Genomic DNA, 23,535 nt, shown 5'->3' on the forward strand with positions numbered 1-23,535 from the left:
TACGGTTCAAACCCACCCCTTACCCCCCTGCGCGGTCTAAATTTTAACCCCCCCCCCCGAATGATTATATAAACTTTCCAAAACAGAAACCATGCTGTTCGACTGCTCTCCGTTCCCCATTCCTTGTTTGGCCCCTCTGCTGGCCCATGCCGTGCCCCAAAACTCGAGAGCCCCCCAATCCTGGTTTGGTAAAGTGAGACCATCCAGCCTTGACTCTAACAATTGAGCGAACCTACGCAGTGCTGCAGTTGCCTCCTTGAACCCTTTAAACGTGACAATCCCTTAATTGTTAGATTATTAAAACCTTCGCCCCGGCACGGTTGCAACCGCACCACAGCCCCTACCCGAGGCCGTCCCGCACCAGTGGTTTCGCCGGCCTGTTCCCTTGCTAAGGGGCCGCAGCAACGTCCTTGCAACTGCCAAGCGCGCTTCCACCACACGACCTGAAACCTCTACCACAATTGGGAACTTTTTGGTGCCCCATGCAACTGCAATGTCCCCCTGCCCGCCCAATGGCCGGGGGGGGGGGGGGGAGTCATGTCATGGCGCATAGCAGCTCCCAGCCTTACTTGTACCCGCAGCCTCTGGCGTTTTGTGCATACACCATCTGGTGAACACCTTAACGTGCACCAACTGCCTGTGCCTGGGCCCCTCGATCAATAGAGTAATGCCCTACCATGTTACTATACTTGTCCCACGCTGGAGCGCATCACCCCTTAACCACCTAGGCATGTGCCCCACATCACCCCGTGGCCCCCACCCATCCTGTTGCCCCCGCTCCTGACCTCAGCCTCCTTGCCGATTTATACCTTAACCCCCCCCCCCTTGAATGGAGCCGTGTCCTACCGCGTGTGGAGGGAGCCATTGCATGCTTCTAACGCTCCATGCACCTTAGGGTAGAACGCACCACACCGTGTTCATGCTATTATTTATTTTTTTACACCACGACCCTTCCAGCACTTCTAACACATGCAGTCTTCTTCCATCGTGTTGTCGACCGTCCGCCTTCATAATTAGTTTCCTGTCTAAGAACTGACCTTTTTACTTTGTCTCTATCCCCGTGACGATGCTCCCTCGTCCGGCTGCTGGACCCGATTCCTTCTTTTCCTCCTTCCTGGATTCAGAACCCTGGATAACCGCAGCTAGTACTGGCAAACTCCTTCACAGGAACGGCTGGAAAACCTTGCACAGGACCACTTCCATCAGCGAACTGCAACTTTGGCTGGGAGTCGGCAGAGAGAGGCCCTACTACAATTCCTGGGCTTTTTATAGCGTCTCTGGCTGGGGGCGCGCTGGCCCGCGTGTTCGAGATGACTGTTATGTGTGACCCTCCCAATGTGCATTGCCCCTTTAAGGGGATGTGTCCCTCCCACGTGTATTGCCCCTTTAAGATGGGCCATGACTGTGTCATGGCCCAAGCTAATAAAAGGAGCTCCTGCAGGCATGTGAGACAGAACGGCTGCAGACTCCCAAAGAGGAACGACTGAGTCCGTGTCTCATTAATGATGTAGGCCGCAGGCCTACCCGTGGAGGCACAGGCCTGCACGCCCTGATGCCATGGGACCCGCATGCCAGGACGGTGGCCGAGGTCCGCATGGTCAGGTGCCTGGCAGGCTGTGCCCCACCCCAATGGCGCTGATGCCCCATAGTGCCAAGGGGCCTGCCGGATGTCCAGGGCAGGCCCCAACCCCCACAGATAGTGGGCCTGTGTCGTGCTCACGGAGATAGCACCCAGAGGCGATTGCCGGATGACCGTGGCAGGTGACCCCCAACAATGACGTCACTCCCCTAACCACCCTGATGGGGAAATGCTTGGCTCCACGCCCCCCCACTCCACTTCCCGCCATGCCTCATGAGGTGGTCGGCACTAAGGGGGGCCCCTCCTTTGTAGGGCGTGGGAGCCCGTCGATTTTAAGGTAACTCGTGGTGGCTGGGGCTCTTGCAATATCCCTTAACCCCGGAAACAACCTTGCTCGATAAATGTTTTGTGACTGAATCCAAGACCATAGCTGGCAGCAGGTGCTCCGGCGAGCCCATAGGGGCCCCCTCGACATAGAGAGCGGGCGCTGCTGGACAGTGGGGCTTGTCTTTTCCCCAGGAACTGAAAGCCGCGCTGCCTGCATTTTATTTCTCAGCATAGTCTGTGAAGGGCACACACATGGTGAGAACGACCGGCAAGACCCCGGGCAGTGCGACAGAGGAACAGAGCATCGTACACACCAAAGGTGACAGAATACCTACCCTCTTGTTCCCTGTTGGGTGCATGACCCCTACGGGTGCGAGCATAACTGGGCTCTTGTGTCTCTATTGCTGAACTGCATTTGAGGCGATGACGGCAAATTACTGGGAAATGACTGCCCAATTGTCGTACGTGTTAAGTGGCTGTGCACCCTCCCTGGTGAACACAAGATCACTCACTAGGCACTGCCCCCTGAGAGAACCCTGAGCACTTGCTCCCAGTACTGGGCAGGGCTTGTGCTTGTGTGTAGGGAGTTAGCAGAGACTTGGCTTAACTAGCGCTGCGCCATAGAATTAATCGTGCGAGTGCCACCCGTGCTACAACTGCATGTCAACAGCCTCCTTTTGGTTGGAGGCCTCTACATATATACACCTCATCTGGGCATATTAGAAGAGTGATTCGCAGACCTCATACAGACGTCTTATAAACTGGTCTAGACTGGAATTCGCGGGTCCCAAGGCACCCGGTTTATGCCTAGAGGCTCCTTGGTCTAAGAGCCTGGTTAATCATTAAAACCAAACCAGGCACATGTGACTTTGGAAGATACACTTTTTGCACCTTCATCAAGAGAGTGACTGTATAAAACAATCCCACACTGACAGCAAAGGAGCCTGATAAGTCGTCTGTGGAGAAAACCTGGACCTGAATAGTTGTGCACAGATCAGGAAGAGTCAGCCTGAAGAAAAACCTCAATCGGAGGGACGATTCAGAGAGCACAGTATTAGGGTGCACAGCAAGCAGTAAGCTACAGAGGCAAACGTTATGCCATCATCAAAAAGTAAGCAGAATGTTAACATCGTGGACTCCTTCGCCGGTCTTGGAAGAACACATCATCCTGATCGAGAACCACAGTAAACCCTGTGAGGGGAGGATAAGAATCGAGAGGGGTCTGAGCCTGGCAGAGGGGGATTCAAGGGTGAAAAGTTGCTAAGATTGAGAAGAGTGAAAGCAAAAGTAAGAAACGGCAAGAGTAAACCCAAAGGAGGGATGCCAAAGAAGAGGGGTCCAGGCCCGGCAGTGGGAGATCCAGGGGTATAGCGATCATCCAAACTCCAAGGAAGAAAAGAACTGATATATAAGTATGGAACACGATACGTGAAGGGTCTGTGCCCAGAAGCAGAGGGGGGGGAAGAGACCCATGGGTGAAGCAGTCACCCAATTTGAACTGTGGAATTCAATTGAGAAGTCTCAGTGCCCAGAAGAGGGGAGACGCAGGTGTGAATCACTATCACCCTAACAAACGTTCATTTGGTTAAAAGAAATGTTGTTTTTGTTAGTGGAACGCATCAGGCCTCGAAGGCCAGAGACTTTCAAGTGAAATGAGACTTGGCCATCGACCCTGAGAACTGCCATTGGAACTGTCTTGTGCTGGAGAATCCCGACTGTACTGTGCTCCAAGCTCCCATTTTACCCTGTGTGCAAAACGTGGGGGAAGGGAGACCCATGTCACTGCATCCTGACATTTTATTTAAGAACACTTCTTTCTTTTCTTGAACTATCCCACACCCTTTTTTGTATTAGTTGTGAGGTTCTGCAATAGGTTTCTTAGTACAGCCCATTTTATTTGACACAACACCACTAGGACTGCCTTATTTTTCATTTGATGGTCGACACATGCTCCCATTTTAGATTTAGGTTTAAAATATGCATCTTTCCAACCTACATACATAATTCATTGTTCAATAAACACCCTTGAATTGTGATAACCTGTGTCTTTCTTTCGTGCTGTCACCTTGAGTTTCTCACACCCCATAGTGGAACAAGACTAGATGGAGTGGTATGCCTCCCGGTGTCCCGTGGCCACAGGGTGCCTCTACCATTGCGGCGGCCCTCGTGTGGTACATGCCTGGCGTGGAACACACTATGCCTTCCTCTGTAATTGGTTCTATTCAATGTGCTCATTGGGTCTCTACCCAGAAGAATGGCTAGGGAGTCCTGTAATATAACAAAGAAGCTCACGGTTCATGCATTCTCACAGTGATAGGTAATCCTTCAGTGAAGAAAACCGATACCAAAACCCCAGAAATACATGCATGTCCTTAATTTTGTCTCGCTTCGGGGACGACCCCTCGGTAATACAGGATTTTGAGCTCCTGTGTCGACCAAAAAAGAGAATGTTCTATTCCCCAACTTCACCCTCACCCAGGGTTCCTTATCCGGGTTAGTAGTTACTGATAGTAGTACAGTATGGGCATTTACCTATGTTAAGGTCACTGCAGTGCGCCCAACTACATTAGCTTCAGGCCCCATTTGTTAGCAATCCTGGCTACGCCTCTGGGCACACCAGAACTCCCTGTGGGCTGTCTTTTTGAGAAAATGTGTTCGACCTTGGAGCAGGAAAGGGCTACTCCCTAACACGCTTGCCCCCGTGTAGTGAGTTACTGTTCCCTGTGGCAGGGTGTTCCTATCCCATGGCTGGGCAGGTGACTGGGTGAAATCTGGTGCCGGGGGTTGCACCTGTTGTTGTACTGGCATAGGCAACAAAGTTCTGGGTCTGCGAGGCAAACTGTGGTTGGGTGTTGTACTGTGGTTGGTGCTGAAAAGCGGGGTGATGCGCTGGGATGTTATAGTGAAAGGGCGTTCCTGGTCTGCTCCAACATTCCCATGCAAAGTGACCCATTTTCCCACATGACTAACACTGCTCCCCTGTCCGAGGCCTCATACCTCCAAATCTGCCTCCTCAGCCCCTCTGGAAATGTCCTCTTCCTTTCTGAAAACCTCCCATGCCCCTTCTTTGCATCACTAGGTCCCTCCGTCCATCCCTTGTGGGGGTTTTGCTCTTCTCGCCCTGCCCCATGCTAGTTATCACCCCTCCTCTTCCACACTCAATTTCGCTAACTTTTTCTGTACCAATTTTACCTCTGCCCTCTGTGCTTGCTCTGCCCTGTTTCTTGCTCTGTCCTGTTTCTATCTGTAGTACTGTACTATGTGTGCCTCTATTTCTGGCCATTCGCTTGCTTCTAGCCCAACAACTTTGTTCAAATCTGCTGGGTCCCCTACACAGTACCGGATAAAAAGCAATCATATTCTTGTCCCATGCCTCCCCTATTTCTGCTATGTTTTTTGTGTTTGTTGTATATAAGCTGTGGGGGCCTCATCCACACTCATTGTGCAGGCCATGATGGAATGCATATCAGGTCTATTGGGGTACATGTTACTTAACACTCTCCACACAGGCACCCGGCAGTTATTAAACAGGGTGCCATCTTCAGCAGTATCATTTAAGGTTATTCCTGGATACCCCACCTTTTTCCAAATCTCGTCCGCTTGTTCCCCTAACAGGGTGGCAAACATACTTTTTATGTCTCCCACAGCTAAACCTGCAGTATGTTTCTCAGACGTACATCCACTCCCGCTGTAAGAGAGGGCAGAGTGTTTGTTAAGTTTAGCCGGTCTATTTGAGGCGAGGGCACATACTGCGGTCACCTGCACCTTCTGGAGTAAGGGTAACTGTATTCCCTGCTGGTTCGGTAGGGCAACCCACACCTGTTTCTTGGTCTTCCCTAGGATCATCCAACCGTGCAGTTGTCAGAGCCTTCTCTTGTGTGACCTTACCTCCTCCTGCTCCTCGGATTCCCACCCAGTTTCCTTGTCCTGTTCCCCAAAACTCCTGTCTCTTTCTTCGCCGTCCCCATCCGGCAATTCCCAACCCTGCGCTGCACACACTGCTCATATCGTCTAGGGACGTGTCATCTTTGTCTTTACTATTGATCTTAAAGAGAATGTGTCCTGTCCTCGCTTCATCATCGCATATAGGTGTACACAGCCCATCCTCTTGTCCCTGCTGCCGGTTTGCATTTCCCCCTGCTCGTGATGGCTCCCTTTCAGCCTTTTGTATCTTGTCCTGTGACTACCTTTGCAACTGGTCTTCAGTTTCTGCAATCCGTGAATCTTTGGTTATTCCCTCTGATTTCCCTGACCTTGCCTTCCCACTTTCTATAGGGGGAGAAAATGTGGGCTTAGTGTATCCTACAGCACGTCGTAGGGGGTAGTATCCATATGGGATTTGCGGGATAACTGTCTGCAGCAGTGGTGGGGCGATTGCCTGTTTAACCGTATCAAAAGTATTTTCGTTGCCTACAAACATTTTCCATATATTTAGAATATCTTGCTGTTTCTTCAATTGTTTCCTTTTACATGTTTATAACAAATATATATGCATATGTTTCAATTAACCTTTAATGTGAATTCCTTTCTCAGGCCATGGTGTAAAAATGTTCCCCATCGTTCCCTGCACCCACTCTTTGTGGCATTTAAAAAATCTTTTCTTTGTTCTGCGGTAGCGCTTTACACATGTGGGCCAATGGTGTGTCCATACTGCCACAATAAAAAATAAAACTGGTTCACTCATACAATAACCAACCTCATCAGACAATAATGCCACCTTTTGTTAACACAATTACAAAAAATATCTGACTCCTGAACACTTTCATTTACACACTTGCTACCAATACTGAACAAAGAAAAACCTCTTCAAATACACAGTTGATAACACCTAACAACAAATAAAACAATGTATTTACACAATGATCTATATCCTTCCTCTGTCCTCTTACCTTGAGATAATGGTACTAAAATCTTGTAAAGCACCCTTGCCCCATGGAACCTAGGGATAGCCTGCCCTTTCATAATAGGATGATCACTTTACACTGCCTTGTCTTTCCCCATAAAGGGGAGTTTCCGAATATTTCCTCAACACATATACAATAACAAACTACAAGGAAAGAAGAGGGGCAGAGAGAAAAACACTATATCTTGTCCAACACATACTTTGTACTTACTACGCGATCTCTGAATCCTCCTGAGGCCGCACGGCCCAGCCCGGCACCCCAATCCAGAAAACAGCAAGGCCTTTAAGGTAACATGGCGCCACTCCACCTCTCTGTTAGTGTGCACACTAACTCCTATCTTGAAGGTGGGTGCGGCGGCAGCCAGGAACATGCAGCAGGACTCTGGCGCTCTTGGTGGGCACTGGAGATCACGTCAGCGTCACCAAGTCAAAAGGAAGACCCTTAGTGATTTCCAGGAAACAATAACAAGAGGCACGAGTTGCGAGAAAACACAGGTTTATTAAAAAGTATTTATTAACTGCTGGGAGAGGTCCGTCAATAGCGTACGACCAAAAAGCTGAGAACTCACCACGCCGACATAGGTTAGTTATTTAAAGACAAAAACTACAAAAATAAATATATTCACATATAATCTCAACATTATTTGTAACTTCATCCCAAGCATCCTATTGGCTCTTAACTACATAAAACCTAAGTCGGCAGTCGCTTCCCAATGCTAATAGGTAAGTACATTTCTCCAACCCTATTGGTTAGTACATTTCGAGGTGCATCCCCCCAAGAAGGTGACCTAATCACGTGCAATCGGCAGGAAGAGTGAAATCTTCCATCCTCGGCATAAACTAAATGCAACACTGTTCTCCTCTGTGAGACCAGATAACCTGGGAACCCTTTGTTACTCTACGCACCTGCAGCTCTACCACATTGATGCATCCCTGTGTTCCTATTGCATTTGTGTCTGAATATGCCAAGGCATAAGTCGTGATTTCATTGTGTGCTCACCTCCCCACAAAGAATCCCATGAGAAAGCGTACCAGATGCCTAACTCTCAGAAGAATAGCTAATATTTCTTCTGGCTGGAATATCCGGCAGTTGGACGCTCCTTCTTGAATCGCTGCAGGAATAAAACCAAATTCAGTAAAGGGCATAAGCCTGAAAACATGCTCTAGAATGGCAAACGTGCATCTTCCTAATGGCAAAGCCTGCACCTGATGCAATGAAATTGGCGGAGATACCCACTTCAGTATTGTTCACGTAGTTTGTATTTTCTCCCATGTTTGCTTCTTTTGTTTCTTTTCCACACTTTGTTGACACCCTCATAAAAGGGGTCATGTCTGGTTGTCTGGTTTCCATCTTTGAGCTATTCTACGCGCACCGTTCAGGAGAATACCTCCTTCAACTTACATGTGTAATTGTAAGTCATTTCCCATCGAAAAATTGAATCCCTGTTCTTATAATAAATATATACATTTGTGTCTTCTGGGCATTGTTTAAAAGTGCATAATCACTTCACTCCCCCCAGGAGCTGCATTTAAGTGTATGATTTATCTCTGAGTAACTTGTTTTTCCTTTATACTAAATATTGTGATGGATACTTTGGCTGTTTTTGGTATTGAAGATCCTGAAGATGATTCAGTAATTACTTTTACTGATGCCTGAGACCACCCTTTCGCTCCCTTATTATAATACCATGAGTTTTGCCACCTTTATTATCTATAGGAGTGTGTGTCTTGCCTATGGTCCTTGACTGTTTTTTATTTAAACTGTGTTTACATGTGAAGTGAACTTCTGTGTACCAAGTTATATTAAATGTATCATTTTCAGTATACCGCTAGTGAAAGTTCTTGGCTTATCTATTAGGACTAACTGTACCTACTCACTGGCCTTCTCCCCTTCTTTGCTAGTAAATCTATTCTTTCATCAAAGTATGTTCTATTGTGGTTTAGCAGTTTTCCATTCAGTGCGGTTGACTATCCTCAATGCAGTGATTGTTTTATTTGCTTAATGACAATGGTTTCAGCTGGATAGTTTACCTTACTGTTCTGTAAACTACTGTGATCAAAATCACAGTACTTAACAGTGGGTAGGTTGTTTTTATGTTGGCTAGCTTAGATTTGTTCTTGTTTAGGTTGGTGACTTTGTTTTTCATTTATTCCTTTTGAATAGTTATCCACTAACATTGCAAAGCTACTTATCATTTCTTCCCATTGGTTATGCCTTGACTACTTAGCGTTATCTAGTGAGAGTTGTTTTTATCTATTGGAAAATGTATCTGTACCCGTGTAAAGATGGAGTCTTTTACCAATGTGGCCCTCAACAAAAGGAATGGTGATGGATTGACAACATTATTCTCAACGTATTGGGTACAAAAGATGCACTTGTCAAGGCTATTTAAGGCTCCCCAACTGGATGCGCTTAGCAAGGCTATTTAAGGCTCCCCAACTGGAAATATTGCTGCTGAGGCAGTAGAGGTAAGCTCTACATTTGATGCTACATTGTTTGCTTCTCTTGTTGAAGTCTTCTTCTCCCTGAGGGAGAACCTCAAAGTTAGGACTATGGAACTGGACCTGAAAATGTCCCAAGTTTTGCTGAATTTAAATCCTCAGGATATAACCCTGACACGTTTGAGAGAAAAGGAGGGACAGTGTCCACCAAGCCTGACTGATCTACCAATGCTTACGATGGAGTAAGTTTGATTTTTATGGAACCTTGTCTTGCCTTTAGAATATTTTGTTTAAAAATCCTCACGAGAGGGCTCTGGAAAAATGTAATTAAAAGAATTGATGGCTGTGAGAAACCAGAGGGTGTTATCACATATACTCCCTATAGGTCCTTCTCTTCCCCGGTGGCCAGGGAAAGGCCATCACTTTTGGATCCTGACCCTGGCGGTGTATAAGCGATGGAGGATCAACTGGGTGGAGGGTCCTTGGGGATTGTGGAGAGGATGTCCTTTTGAGGGATGCACTATTCCCCCTTCACATTCCTTAATGAACCCGAAATCCCAGGCGTAGTTGTGGGGTGTTGTTACCCCCTTACCAACATCAAGGCATATGAATCCAGCAACCACAGAAGGAGGGTAAAAGGGAGGAGGGTTCATACAGAGATATGGTATTCACCTGTTGAAAACCATCAGCATAACTCTTACCTTCCCCACTCCCCATATTTTATGGGCTATTGTAACACCATTCCCCACATTTCCATCATTTAACACACTGTGGTACTGCGACAAGGAATTGGCAACTCAGTAATGAACAATTAATTTCACCACTGTAGTACTGAGACGAGATAGAGTCTGCAGTGTATAGTAAAAATCAGGTATGTCCATTTACAAAGCCCACAAAGCCCAACAGAAATAAAAACGTGGGCTTTTCAAGTTGGAGAAGGTTTCACAGCAGGCTAGAATGTGGAGCCGGCTGGATCTGAAAGCGGGTGAGCCGGAGAGACGGGAGCGAGAACGTGAGTGCAGGAAGTCATGTCAGGCGAGGATCAGAGACGCCAGGGGCCAGAGTCGTGCTCAGAGAAGGTCGGGAAGTCCTTTGCACCCTCCGTGTCGGGTGCAATCGGGAGCTGTGGGGTGTCGAACTATGGCTGTCGCTGACCAGAGGGATAGCGAGCAGCACTCTCTCTGAATTCCACGTTGGAGGCATGGAGACATGGAAGCTGGAAAGGCACAACAGGAACAGAGGCGAGGGGAGCTGCCGCCTGAAGACGTTGAGTGCAGATGGGAATCACTCATACCGGGGCTCTGGCAATAAGCCGCTCTTGAAGGTTGAACATTGTGGAAACCGTCATAAGTGATTTCGAAAGCTGAAGCAAGTGCTTATAAGCCTGAAAGGAAGTGAAGATAGTTTTAAGGGTGAAAGAGATGAATATCGTACAGAATTAAAGCAACATGAAAGTGTCCAGACTGCAAAGGGCTATGGTACACTCCCCTGACCCCTCCTCACCTGAAGTTCCAGACGATGTGCTTGGTGTCTGCGAGGTCTCTCTTCTTCTTAGTGTTGCCTTCTGGGTCTTCTTCTTTCTTGTCTTTACCCTCTTGTTGTGTAGGTAAGGACGGGCTCTGCCGGAGGCCACCTTGGCGGCAGGGGGTAACACCTAGCCAAGTGGGACCCCCAGCTAGCCCGCCTTAGTCTCAGGGAAAAAGCTTCTGCGGCTCCAAAAAACCCTGGAGGGTGATGACGGCGAGAGGAGTTTGACTTGGCTTGAATCAGGTAAGTCTTTTAATGGCGGGCGTAGAGCCAGCAAGTCCAATGGTGTGACGTTTTATGAAAGGATCAGCAGATGGTAAGTCCAAGATAGCGTGTAAGAATAGATAAAGTAACAGAGGAGAATACTATAGGGGGAAATGCCCAGAGTGGCTCCAGAGCGTACAGGAGCGGAGAATCCCGCAAAGAGATTAATCAAATTGTGAGAATGTTTTGAATGAAACGAGAGCAATGTGGTGTAAGTGGCAAATGACACCGAGCAAGTTGATTGAAATACAAGTGTTGGCAAAGCAAATACAATCCCAAGAAGGGTGTGAGAAACAAGTAGTGACAAAAGCCAAGTGGTCCAGGAACTAGAGGTTCAGTGAAAAAGTTTATTGGCAAGGGGTAGTGAAGTTCCACAACATAACCAAGTGAATGGTGATCAAGCTGACCACGATAAAGTGTTGGAAGAGGATAATTCTGATAAAAGAAGTACTTTTCACTGTCAAGGGAAAGCAGTGGACAATTGTTGCAAAAGCTGATGAAGAGTGGTATTGGTTGCGTGACCTGTGATGGGTGCACCCTTTGGTCTGTCAACTGTGCCTAGACCGAGTGCCCTGCATTAAAAGCAAGTGAAAGGAGGAATTGAGAGTGTGAATATCCACAAGGAGCAAGTCACTGGAAATATGGAAAGACTTGTGTGAATTGGTGAACCAGAGAAATCACTCTTGGTAAAAGGGTTGGGAGGACCCCAATCCTTTGAGAACTGTTAAGTGTGAACTGTATAGTGAACTTTGAAATTTCTGTCTTGAACTTGGAGAAGGGAATCCGGAGAATTCTGTGGAACTGTTTTAAACTTGAAAATGGGAGCTAAAAAGTACGCCAGGAGCTGGAAGAAGCTCAGAACTTAGTTTTTGAACGCTTTTTCATTTATTGCTGACATCCCTACACCTTGTTTAGCTGTAGTTGTGAGGGCAAGCATAGGTTTTGGGCACAGACAGACTTAGAAATTGAACTCTTTGACTCAGACTATCCTTAGTTTGTTTAGGTAGGGTAATCACACCTTACCTTGGGGGCAAGTTAGGCCTTCGTTCATCATGCCATTTAAGTTAAATAAAGTAAGTTTGTTTAAACTTTGAATCTGTTGTATGTGCCTTGCTTCATGATGCCTTTAAATAGTCCAACAAGAAAGCAGTCCAGTAACCCAAATAAACCAGAGTGAACAACATGCAGTCCAGAAAACCTCCAGAAACATGGTTATGGAGGTGTTCAGGAATGCTAGGGGTGGATCAAGACCAAAAAGTACCAGGAAGGAATTGAGGGAGAAGGTAGGTTGGCAGAGGTCCTGTTTAACAGGTGGTAGTTATGGGGCAGATGACTAGTGATGAGACTAGATGCCAGAAGAACCACAGTTTGGGGAACTGGAAACAAGCCAATAAAGGAATGGAGATCAGAAGACGGAGCTAGGCCCAAAGTAAGCCAAAACACTACCACTGGGGTCCTGGTGGGTGAGTTCCAGAAAACAGAGCTCAGTATGGCAACAGGAACGGTTAGCCGTCAATATGGACAGGTGAAAACAGCAAGCACCATAAATGGTAATTTGTTGGTTTATTAGAACTAGGCGCCTCCTGGGTTTGCATAGCCCAATGTTGCCATGTACAGCACGTGTGCAAGAACATAAACATTGTCCTGATGCTGCCAGGAAGGCAGAATTCTATGGTTTTGCTGCGGGAACCCAAATTCTACGAAGCAGGACGAGAGCAATCCCCCCATTAGACAAATAAGAGGGAGTGAATGTGGTGGCGTGAGGTTCTGAATTAGGAGGGCCAAGTGGGGGCTGCAGTCCCATGCCACGGGTGAGGTCTGAGCACCACATTTGCATCCAACCTCTTAACAGTTGTAGTTTGCATACAAAACACTCTGTAGTCAGCTTAAAAAGCAGCAAGGGTGATCAAAGTTGAACAAGTCATGCTTTTCAGATTTATCTGTGTGAATAAAAGATGGCCCTGAGACAATGACCCCTGTTTTAGAGAAGCTGAAATCTGACTTGTGTCCCCAGTACTCGGGGGCAAGGAGGATTACATTTGCACCCAGCCATAACTTAGTCCTTTTCCCCCCCACCGCTAGAGCCTGATGGAACAGAGCAGTTTTTGCCTTACTTTTGGGAGTAGTGGAGCAAAGGTGCCATCAACCGATGGCCCAGTGGGCAGAAATATCAGCCACAAGTCCTCGGTAGTGCCACACAAGCCCAGATTTCCACTATTTCTCCATCATGTGCAGCATGCTCCCCTCTATCATGCACTCCTTTCATGCCTATAAGGACACTACCAGGGCCCTCTTAACCAGTGGATGTTGCCCTGAGTTATCCGCATTGACCAGCACTTCTACACTTACTCTGATGGGCACCTGTCTGCCCTAGCCTCTCCAAGACGCTCTTCCATCGTGCAGTAGCTTCACAACCTCAACACTCCACAGCAGCTGAGACTCACGAAAGCTACTGCTGTTTTGGTTTATTTCCGCTGCATCGTCTCAACTTCCTGTACACAAGTGGCTTTTTTCTCCCTCGCTATTACCTCTCACTCTGGTGCCCTCCAGTAAAATGTGGTTTTCTTATTTAGGCCTCCACCATAAATCTCATTGTGGTTATGGATAGCTCCATCAGTTTTACTTACTTTAGAAAATCAAACCTTTTTCAGACTTTTGTTCTCGGTTATGGTGCCTCCTTCTCTCGAAGTTGGATGAACACTACTCTGCATGGTCTACCGCCTTCCTTTCTCTTGTCCTCCATTCTCCTGCCTGGTTGTCTCTGCAGTACCGTGTAACCGGGCCATATTAGCCCTCATTTTGTCTCTTTGTTTGGGCTCCCCACTCACCATCACACATTGTTACTGCTTGGCTGCATTACTGTCAAGGCATTTGTCATGGTTGTGCCAAAATAGCTGAATGATAATATTCAACTGTCTGGGTGAAGAAGAGAACACAACACATATGGCCGACATTTGCAAGCTTGATATAGTTGCAATATTCCAAACTTTCCCCTCCGGCTTTCTCGGCAGCAGCTCCTGAGGCTGACCATTTTGGCCTGTTGACTTCCAGCTTGATTCCCCCTTGCTTTACTTGTTTTCTCACTCTTACACAGAAACCTATACTTTGTCAACTTTTTATTATGGTTGGTATTCTTGCTGTACGCTTTTAATTTCCTTTCTTCTTGTTTATTGTAATTCTGATTATTGTATGTTGCTTTTATAAATATTAATTTTTTGTAGAGCCCTCCCACCCCTTCTTCTACCTCCAGCCCCCCACCAGGGTGGCCTCATAAATAATTTAAGTACATGTGGATTTTGGACATTGGTATTCCTCTGTCCAGTATTTTAAAAGAAGAAAAAAAAAAGAAAAGGAAGGACACTTTTTCTAGTTTAAATGAGCGTACCAACTGAAAAATCAGTTCTTGTATCCCAGAACCACGTATTGGCATCTTCTAATCCCACTAGTAACAAAGTGTAACTGATTTTGTCAAAGAAAATTACAGCATAGCTATAAAAACTGGGCATTATTCCGGAGCCCATAAATGTTCCAATGTGATGCCTATTTGTGGAAGAGAAATGAGGAGGTGACGGTGAAAGCAATAAGTTTAGCGGTGAGTTAGAAGTCAGGGACCACAGTGAGAAAGGTGTCAAGATGGGCAGATCCCAGGCAAGCAGTTCTCACCCCATTTCTCTACGGTGTCCACAGACACTTCTTGCTTCCTCCCTCTAAGGATTGTTTTTCAATTGTATATTTTGTGTTCTGACCAGTGTCTCATGAACTGTCTGAGACCGCGACTCCTGCTTCCATGGACCCATTTTCTTTGTGGCAGTGAAACCTGTGTCCATGACAACGAGGTTAGGAACTGGTTGTGCCTATGCTTCTTCGATCAAGGAGGATTCTGGAAAAGCAGTACTTGAGGAGGTGTTATGATTTCTATGGCCGGCACTACTAGCCGAGTATACTGTTCAAGCGGCTTGCCTGCCAGGCTTAAAACGTCATTTGCACCCTCACTTCTTCACATAATTTCTTATTCGCCAAGAGTCACTAGGCAATTGCTCATGTGCAGATTCACCTTGGGGGAATAACCACTCAAAATGTTTTTTTTTTTTTTATAAATGCATAAAAAAGGCATCATAGCTCTACCTCAATTAAACAGTGGGGTGTAATTCACTCGGATCTGTGTAAACATGTTTTTTGTCTTTCTGAAGCAAAGCATTTCTCGGGGCCAGCAGTAGAGATGACCACCCCTTAGCCGACTGCTATGAGAGAGACCTTTGACCTTCTCTTTATTTCTTTAATCTTGATATTACCATTTTGTTGGCTGACAGTGATCCAAGTAAACTGCCTTTCTGGTTGGTACAGAGTAAAGCAATCCGTGAGGATATTGGGACGGATTGCATTAATGGCCTTGTGTACCATTAACATGGATCTAAACATTATTTTTTATTGGACCGGCAGCCAGTGCAGCACCGCTAGAACCATTAATATATGATTGAATTATTTAATTTTTAACAATGTTCTAGCAGGCCCATATTGCAATCCTTGCATTCTCAGAAGCAGTCTCTCTGGTAACCCAGATAAGACGCTGTTCCTGAAATCTAGGCACAATGAGACCAGTGTGGTTATAGCAATGGTACCATGTGGTCTAAAGATAGTAGCTTTAACAGCTGTTTTTACTTTCTTAAAGAAAATAAAACCAATTTGACCGAGCTATTTGAGGTTCCATGCAGGAGATGGTTAAAGGCTATCACTAAATGTAGATGGCCAGAATAATTCGATCCAGGGATTCATAGCTGCCTTAATCACCAATACATTTGCTTCACATGGATTGATTAGCAAAAAATGTAAGTTCATTGAAAACTTTATCAATTTAAGACATTTCTGAAGTCGTATCGGGATTGGCTAATCTATTTCTTGAGCCATTGACCATAATTTGGGTATCCTCTACATTTTTCCTGAATAAAAGTCCACCTTGTCAAACCAGATAAGCCAAGGATTGAATATAAAGATTACAAATTGTTAGGGACATGGAGAACCCCTGCGTGCCCCACAATTTGACAATGTATGGCTTGAGAAATACTTGCCCAAATGAACTATCTGTACGCTTCCGGTCAAAAAGGACCTTTCTCGCTAGTGTCAGAGGAACTAAGCATGTACAGGAGAATTTCCTGGTCCTCCATGTTGAGCAGCAAGGGTAGGCCAGTGCCACAGCCCCCAGCCCCCCACCGTCCACTTCCTTTCTGACCTGGTGATTCATAGACGCTACAAGCTCTGCTGCACTCCCTCTTCTGAAGCCAAGTTCAGACTACTCAAATAACTTCTTTTGCTCCATATAATTACTAATTTGTGTAGCCCCTACTTGTTCTACCTTTTTTGCCAAATATGGCATTTGCGATTCGCTGGTAATTACCCAGTTCATTTGGGACTTAAGTATTAAAAGTGGTTTTACAATAGCCATGTGTCAATGCTGTGGTACCACTCCTTCAGTTAAAGATTGGCTTAACCATTTGGTCATTTCGGGGATGAACAATGTGAATAATGCTTTTGCAGTTTTAGGTGTCACGTCATCCATCAGTGAACTTAAGCATTTAGCTGTTAAAAGGTATTTGGTCCAGTTGTCCTTCTGATGATGCGAAAACTGTCTAATGTAGGTAGGTAGGTAGGTATGTATGTAAGTGATTTATATAGCACGAAGTAGCTAGAAAGCAATGGAACATTATTGGAGGTGGCTGTTATCCTGTAAGTCTGTGGTCATTATTTTCTGTCTTAAGTGCAAGTCACAATACATCGATACCAAATTAGAAAGGCTTTTCAAGTACCACCAATGTTTGCTTGAATTTTCTCTATTTCTGTTCCTCAAAATACGTTGCTAAATTGTCCAGAATGGTTTGAGATGGAATTATGTTTGGTCCTAAGTCTGACGGATTAACCTAACTGACCCTATCTGGAGGGGATGTATACGGTGCCCTCTCTTGGATGTGGAGATAGCCAGCAAGATGGATGATTTGAATCTCTTGATCCTTTCTGCTCTATAGAAAGATGGGATGGGGACACCTCTCTGCCTGGGCTGGGAGGCCTATCACAGGGATTCCCAGATCCAGTCCTGCCCCAGAGGCGGTTTTTGGGAGTTAGGAGGTCCCCAGTCTCTATCCCCTCTTTTTGTGCTTGCATGGAATGAGTACCACCTTGTCTTTCCCCATGCCTGTACTTTATGATGGCTTGCCAGTCTGTTTCTTCTAGGAAAATACAATTCCGAGAACCCGGCAGGAGAAGAACGAGCATCCAGCCTGACAAGGAGAGAAACTGCAAGAGCGCCCTAGGCAGCAGAACAACCCATGTACCAATCTTAGCAGCCAACGCAACCCAAGCTCCAATGATGATACACCCCACCACAGTGTAAACGTACAACACAGTAACTCTCAAGGAAAACATCATGTTACAGGGAGCGGTCCTGTTTTCAATCTGGCATCCTGTATATGCCAAGGAGCCTCACACGAACTGGGGTGGATTGTTGCTATAGTGGGCTTCCTTGCTTTGAACCGGCGGATCAGTGCCTCTGAAAGGAGCAAGGCTTAAGACCCCTTTTATGTTTTTTCTCGCGTGTAACATCTTCCAGTAGGAAAAGGAAGCCTGCAGTTGGCCTTCTTTTGAAACCGGTAAGGAAGGTAGCCAATCGAGAAGGGATGTACAGGATAAAAGGGAAGGCAGGAAGAAGTAGTAGTGCAGTAGTGGAGTGGAGTGGAGTGGAGAGCAGCGGGGAGGTGGGAGCAGCCGTGTAGCGGGAGAGAGGAATAGCATCAGGAGTGGGTAGTATCGGGGTGGGGGAGGAAGTGCATGGGAGAGAAAGACAGTGGGGGGTAGTTGGAGAAAAGGGAGAGACACGGAAGGAAGTAGAGGAAAGAACAGAAGGGTGCAGAAGTAAGAGACCAAGTGGGTCCAGCACATCTAAAAGCATGTTGAAGACTACTCCTAACTTTGGGACTTTAGTTCAGGGTTCACCTAGATATTTCCCAGAGGCAATTTGAAAAGTAAGGCATTGGCCTTTAGATCATTGCATTCAGTCAGTCAGCTATTAGTGGGCTCTAACTATCTCTAAAGGAGTTAAAATGTCTCAGAAGAACCTTTAACTGTGGATACTTAGGGGTCGACCTCAGCGCCTTATAAATTACCTCTGACTTGAATACAGTTTAGTCGCATGACTATGGTAACCAAATAGATTAGTGGTTACTCTGCTAGATAAAGATTGCACTTGTACTGTTACTTTTTATTGGATTCATGCGCCATAAAGAAATCCAAGTTCACACCGTGTTTCTTGTGAAGACCACTTCAATAGATCTTGAGTGGTATTTTATATTTCTATACAGTTGCTCTTTGTGATAACAAGTGTTTCAGTGGAAAACGCTGCCTTCTTCAAATCGGGGCTAGTCTGAAGGTTGCTATACAAAGAATACATACACATAAAGAAGAAAAAATAAAATTCATAAACCAAAACATCAAACCGTTTTTCGAAATGGTCCCAAATTATGTTCAGACATTGCAAGTTGCCAAAGGTAGAACAGTTATATAAAATCAATGGTCCCACACAAAAGAATGTATGTATCTGATGCCATTTCCTTTGTATAAATAACAGACATGAAGGGAGGGATGTTTCAGGTAGAAGAGTACACAGAAAATAAGATAAATAACAAAACAAAAAGAGAAATTGTCAATATACGACCATTTAGATATTATGCATATAGTATGCTTGGAGAGTTAAAGTTCCTTCTTGAGTCAATAACGTCATTCAAATCTTTTGTTACAGCTTTATGGAAAGCCTCCACAAGTATCTGGCACCAGTTGCGGTCTAAATTTTGATTTCACTTTCACTTCCTCTTTTGCAAGACTAGTTTGTTGAATCCTTAATTCGTATATAGTTTCATGCATTGGGCATTCCGTAGTGTCTTGTAGTGATCTTAGAAGATGAATATTGTTGAGCTATTCTATCGATAATTCACTTCTGGTCACGTCTTCTGTTTGACGAGTAAAGTTCGATACTTGGGCGGCGAAGAATTTCTTTAGCTTGAGTTTTCTTACGAATTTAAAGAAATCCTTGTGTACATCTGTCATGTTGCATTCCATAGCTGGGGCAAATGAGAAACCTTTATTCAGTAACGATGTGATGAAAACACCAACATTGGAGATTACAGATTGTTGTATACAAAAGGGAAAGTACTTTATTTGGCAGGTTGGGATTGAACCCATGACTTTTTTCATTGGCATAAAGACCACTTACTCATCAAGGCACAGCTATTTGGTAAGAGTTTAACACTTTAATCTCCAAGCATACTATATGCATAATATCTAAACGGACATATATTGACAATTTCTCTTTTTTTTTTTGTTGTTATTTCTCTTATTGTCTGTGTACTCTTCTACCTGAAACATCCCTCCCTCTCCCCATTCCTTCATGTCTGTTTTAATTTATACAAGGGAAATGGCTATAGATATGTACATTCTTTTGTGTGGGACCATTGATTTATATAACTGTTCTACCTTTGGTAACTTGCAATGTCTGAACCTAATTTCGGATCATTTTGAAAAACTGTTTGATGTTTTGGTTTATGAATTTTATTTTTTCTTCTTTGTGTATGTATTCTTTGAATTGCAACCTTCAGACTAGCCCTGATTTGAAAAAGGCGGTGTTTTCCGCCGAAACATGTGTTATCACAAAGGGAAACTGTATAAAAATATAAAATACCACTCAAGATCCATTGAAGTGGTCTTCACAAGAAACACGGTGTGGACTTTATTGGATTCATGCGCCATAAAGAAAACAAAGTATCTCTAAAGGAGCCTGGGGTCTTAGGGATGCCTAGGTTGGGGGGGCACTGCCCTTAAAGGGCACCATGACTACTAAAAAACAAAAAACAAACACATGAAACTGTCTTCAAGAGTTGGTGTGTTCTTGGGACCATCTGCGACATAAGGTCACTCAGATTTTCTAAACAAGAGAATTGTTCATTTGAGGGTTTGGCAGATGTAGATATTTTATTATTCAGATAATGGCCTTCTATCTTGAGGATAGACTTTTTATAGAGGTGAAGTAGTCTTCAAGATGGATAGATAGTATAATCCTACTTTTTACACCCCCTTTGTTCTTGATTTCAAACCTTTTGCTGGATTACTGAGAGAACCAGCTATTTACCATTTTTCTTCTTGTAGAGTGTTGTTTCATGGGATCCAGCTCGTCAACGTTGTGAAGTAGTTGTCTTGATAAGATGTCATTTTTCCCCAAACTGATTAGGGTAATAGCTGTCACGATTTCCAAACCATTTCTTTCGGACTGCGTTATTTTTCATAGCTTTCCATGAGCGCCTTAATGTAGCCTGGTTTGGTTTACCTGATACAGATTTAGACCGCGCATATTTTATGTCACGTCGAATTGCCACGTAGTCTCACCATAATAGAGGTAGAAGGTGCTCTAGTATAACTTCATACATTGTAAAGATCTGGTCAGTCTGTGCCCGACTCTGTGTGTAGGGTAGATTATTAGATGATTAAGACCCTAACCAGTCAATGATTTTAATAAGTGGGCCATAGACACATCTTTCACCCACTCAAACAAAAAAATTTAAATCATCCCGAACAATGGAATGTGAATTTGACGACATAATCGTGGTTGGCTCCTAGAAATCGTGCTTTGAAATTCTGTGCTCTGTCGATTAGAATGTTCACGATCATCTCCTGATGAATTTTTAAGCTGACATAAAGTGCTCAGTCCCTACAGTTGTGGTTGCTTCCATAAATGATTAGCATGGCGATTGCTTTTACAGAATTGCTATGGCTCCTGCATGTTTTGATTGGCGGGAATGAGTGTAGATTTTATTTCCCTGTGTAGCCATGTCTGCACTTGAAAACATGTTCCTCTGCTGTGTTTCGGTCAAACGAAGGATATATGTAATGTGTGTTCTCCTATCCAATCATACACCACAGCATTATTTGTCACAGCTGATGTAGCATTTAACAGCGTACAATATAAGACTGCATTGTCCAGTATTTTGACTCCACTGTCTACGCCATGATTCTTGAGAAGTGTAACAAGATTACGTTCCTTCCCTTCAGGCAGACATAATACACGCAAGTGGAGTATAATTTGATATGAATTGTTGCAGTATCCGGTTTATATCAACTTTTAACTCTGTTGTGGTGAGACCAGAGGTCTGGGCCCTGGGTGCAGATCCTGCGCGAACTGCAGCAGACAGGCTTGCCTTTGGTGCTGGATGTGACACGGGTGGTCTTGGGACTAAAAGAGGCCCTGTACATTATTTTCAAAATGACCCTATATGACACATTTTCAGCAAACCCAACCCTTTTCCTATGAGAATATGTGGAAATAAAATAGGTTACCACACAAAAAAGATCTCTAGAGTTCCCTATAGGCCACTCCACCATTGGACGTGTCAGCAGTTTCCCAAACTGCTATAACTAAGAACAAACTAGGACCGCTTGTCCCACTGCCGCCAAGTCTTCGCTTTCCTAGCCACCTTCTCACCCGCTGATATCTGGGCATATTGACCCTACTCTATAAAGCTAATATATTAACACAGTTCCCCCAGCCCTGTAAATGGGTAACAAAGACGGGGAATTAAAATCCCTAAAGACTTTTAAATTATTAAAAATTGCTGTAAGAATGCGATCAAATATGAGATGCCAATTACTTGGTCATTAAACACTCAAGTTGAGAATATCTTTGTAACTTTTTTCTAGAAAGTGGAGTACATGTTTGGGATTGTCGGCATTCCTGTCATTGAAGTGGCAGTCGCTGCTCAAGCAGCCGGGATCAAGTATATTGGAATGAGGAACGAACAGGCGGTGAGTAGCGCCGAATCTGATTTACAAGCAGGTGCCAAATAGTCTTGTACTTTGTTCATGTTGAAAATAAGATCACAAAACACATTTTACATCAAAAATATTGAAAACTGCAATAGGTTTTACATACATTCCAAGAAGGAAGTTAACATTGCTTACTTGAAAAAGCATGAAAAAATTGTCATAAATGATTGATCCTGCATTTGCCACTACTTGATCATTTCTAGTAGGTGACGTGATCTTACCTGCCTCGCTAATGTCTGTGCAAAACCCCAGAAATACAGACCACACAGACACTGTGTTTGGGGCATTGGGGTATTGTCTGTGGTATACTAAGGCCAGCAGCAGATCAGGGTGATTGTTTGCTGGGGAGGCAGGCATGTAGGGTTCTGACTAAAGGTATATTGGCAAGTTAGACAGAGGTGGAAGAACTGCAGGGGCGCTGTGAGATTGGAGCATGGTGGTGTGACTGCGGAAGAAAAGGAGGATCAAGCCCCTTGTTCTTGTCTTTGCGGTGGGGGAGAAGATGGAGTTTGTATGTATTGATTTATAAAGCGCCTTACGCCAAAGAGCTGTACAGTGTTCAATGAAAGGTTTGACTCGGTGTTAGTCCTCCAGTTATTAATCAATTTAATGTTATTGCTATCGACCTCCAAAGGGCGAATGGCTGTGTAGTCCTGCTGGCTTATGGATTGCGACGTACAGGCTGAGCAAATGCCATGGATGAGTGCTTAATGCGTGAGCCATCCTACCAAGTGATGCTTTTAGTTTTTTTTATATGCTTTAATTCTCTAGTTGATCATTTGATTTTATTTATGGCATAATAACCAGATGGTGGGTAACGTCTTGTAAAATACTAGCCGCTATATTCACTAAAACCCACAGTGCTTAGGTCTGTCCTGGTATGCCGTGTTACGCACTCGCTTATATACATACATATATGGGTTAAATGGTGTTTGGGGTAGACGGTGCAGGGGTGGTATGGGAGAAATTGACGAGGGGGAAGTGGAAACTCCCCCATAACAGGAAAAAAGGGGAAGTTTGGTATGGTCAATGAGAAAATGTTGACCAAATCTCAATCAATCAACGAGGGATTGTTGTAAATACTTAGAACAGTCAGTCAGATAAGACACTCTGCTAGTGGTTCACGTCTCCAGGTTGGGTTGTGATCTTGCATACATCTCCTACAGCAAATATGGTTTATTTGATTTTTGAGTGTTGTGGCGCATGCACAGATGGAGTAAACATGTTAACCGCAAGCTGTTTGCACATCCTGTTCGATCAGAACGGGCGCGTGACACAAAGTATAACAGCCAGTGTTTTCCTTTCGAAGAAGCACACCATACAAAGTTAATTTATTGTGTGCAGACAATCAGCTGATGTCCTTCTAGTTGAGCCTTCGCTCTATGCGTGTTCCATCATCGGAGCGCAAGGCACATTTCTCTCTTGATGCACTTTGTGAACTGCATCTATCCTGTGCTGATGGAAATTCAGGAAGTATGTTCTGCTTATATACCTTCAAAGCACTGTATCCACCTGAATCCACCCAAGGCTGAGGCTTCAGCAGAAGATGCCAGGAAAAATAGCACAACAGGTTAAGCTGGTGTCACATGGCCTAATAAATTCACAGGGCTTATTTCAAGACAATCCATTATAGCATATG

The 23,535-nt window shown here is 44.8% G+C and overlaps 1 protein-coding gene across 3 annotated transcripts in view; it reads left to right on the forward strand.

The window, feature by feature from the left end:
• HACL1 (2-hydroxyacyl-CoA lyase 1) overlaps positions 1–23,535 on the forward strand; it is a 370,092-nt gene that overhangs the window by 46,815 nt on the left and 299,742 nt on the right. For 2 of the 3 annotated variants that reach the window (XM_069648911.1, XM_069648912.1), the window contains one exon: positions 21,771–21,875. The exons of the other annotated variant lie outside the window; for it this stretch is intronic. In XM_069648911.1, the coding sequence (XP_069505012.1) occupies positions 21,771–21,875 (105 nt within the window). The remainder of the gene's footprint in view (positions 1–21,770; positions 21,876–23,535) is intronic. 3 annotated transcript variants of the gene reach the window in all.

Source organism: Ambystoma mexicanum, chromosome 2q (genome assembly GCF_040938575.1).
Source record: "Ambystoma mexicanum isolate Mex_15411 chromosome 2q, UKY_AmexF1_1, whole genome shotgun sequence".
Classification (NCBI taxonomy): Eukaryota; Metazoa; Chordata; class Amphibia; order Caudata; family Ambystomatidae; genus Ambystoma; species Ambystoma mexicanum.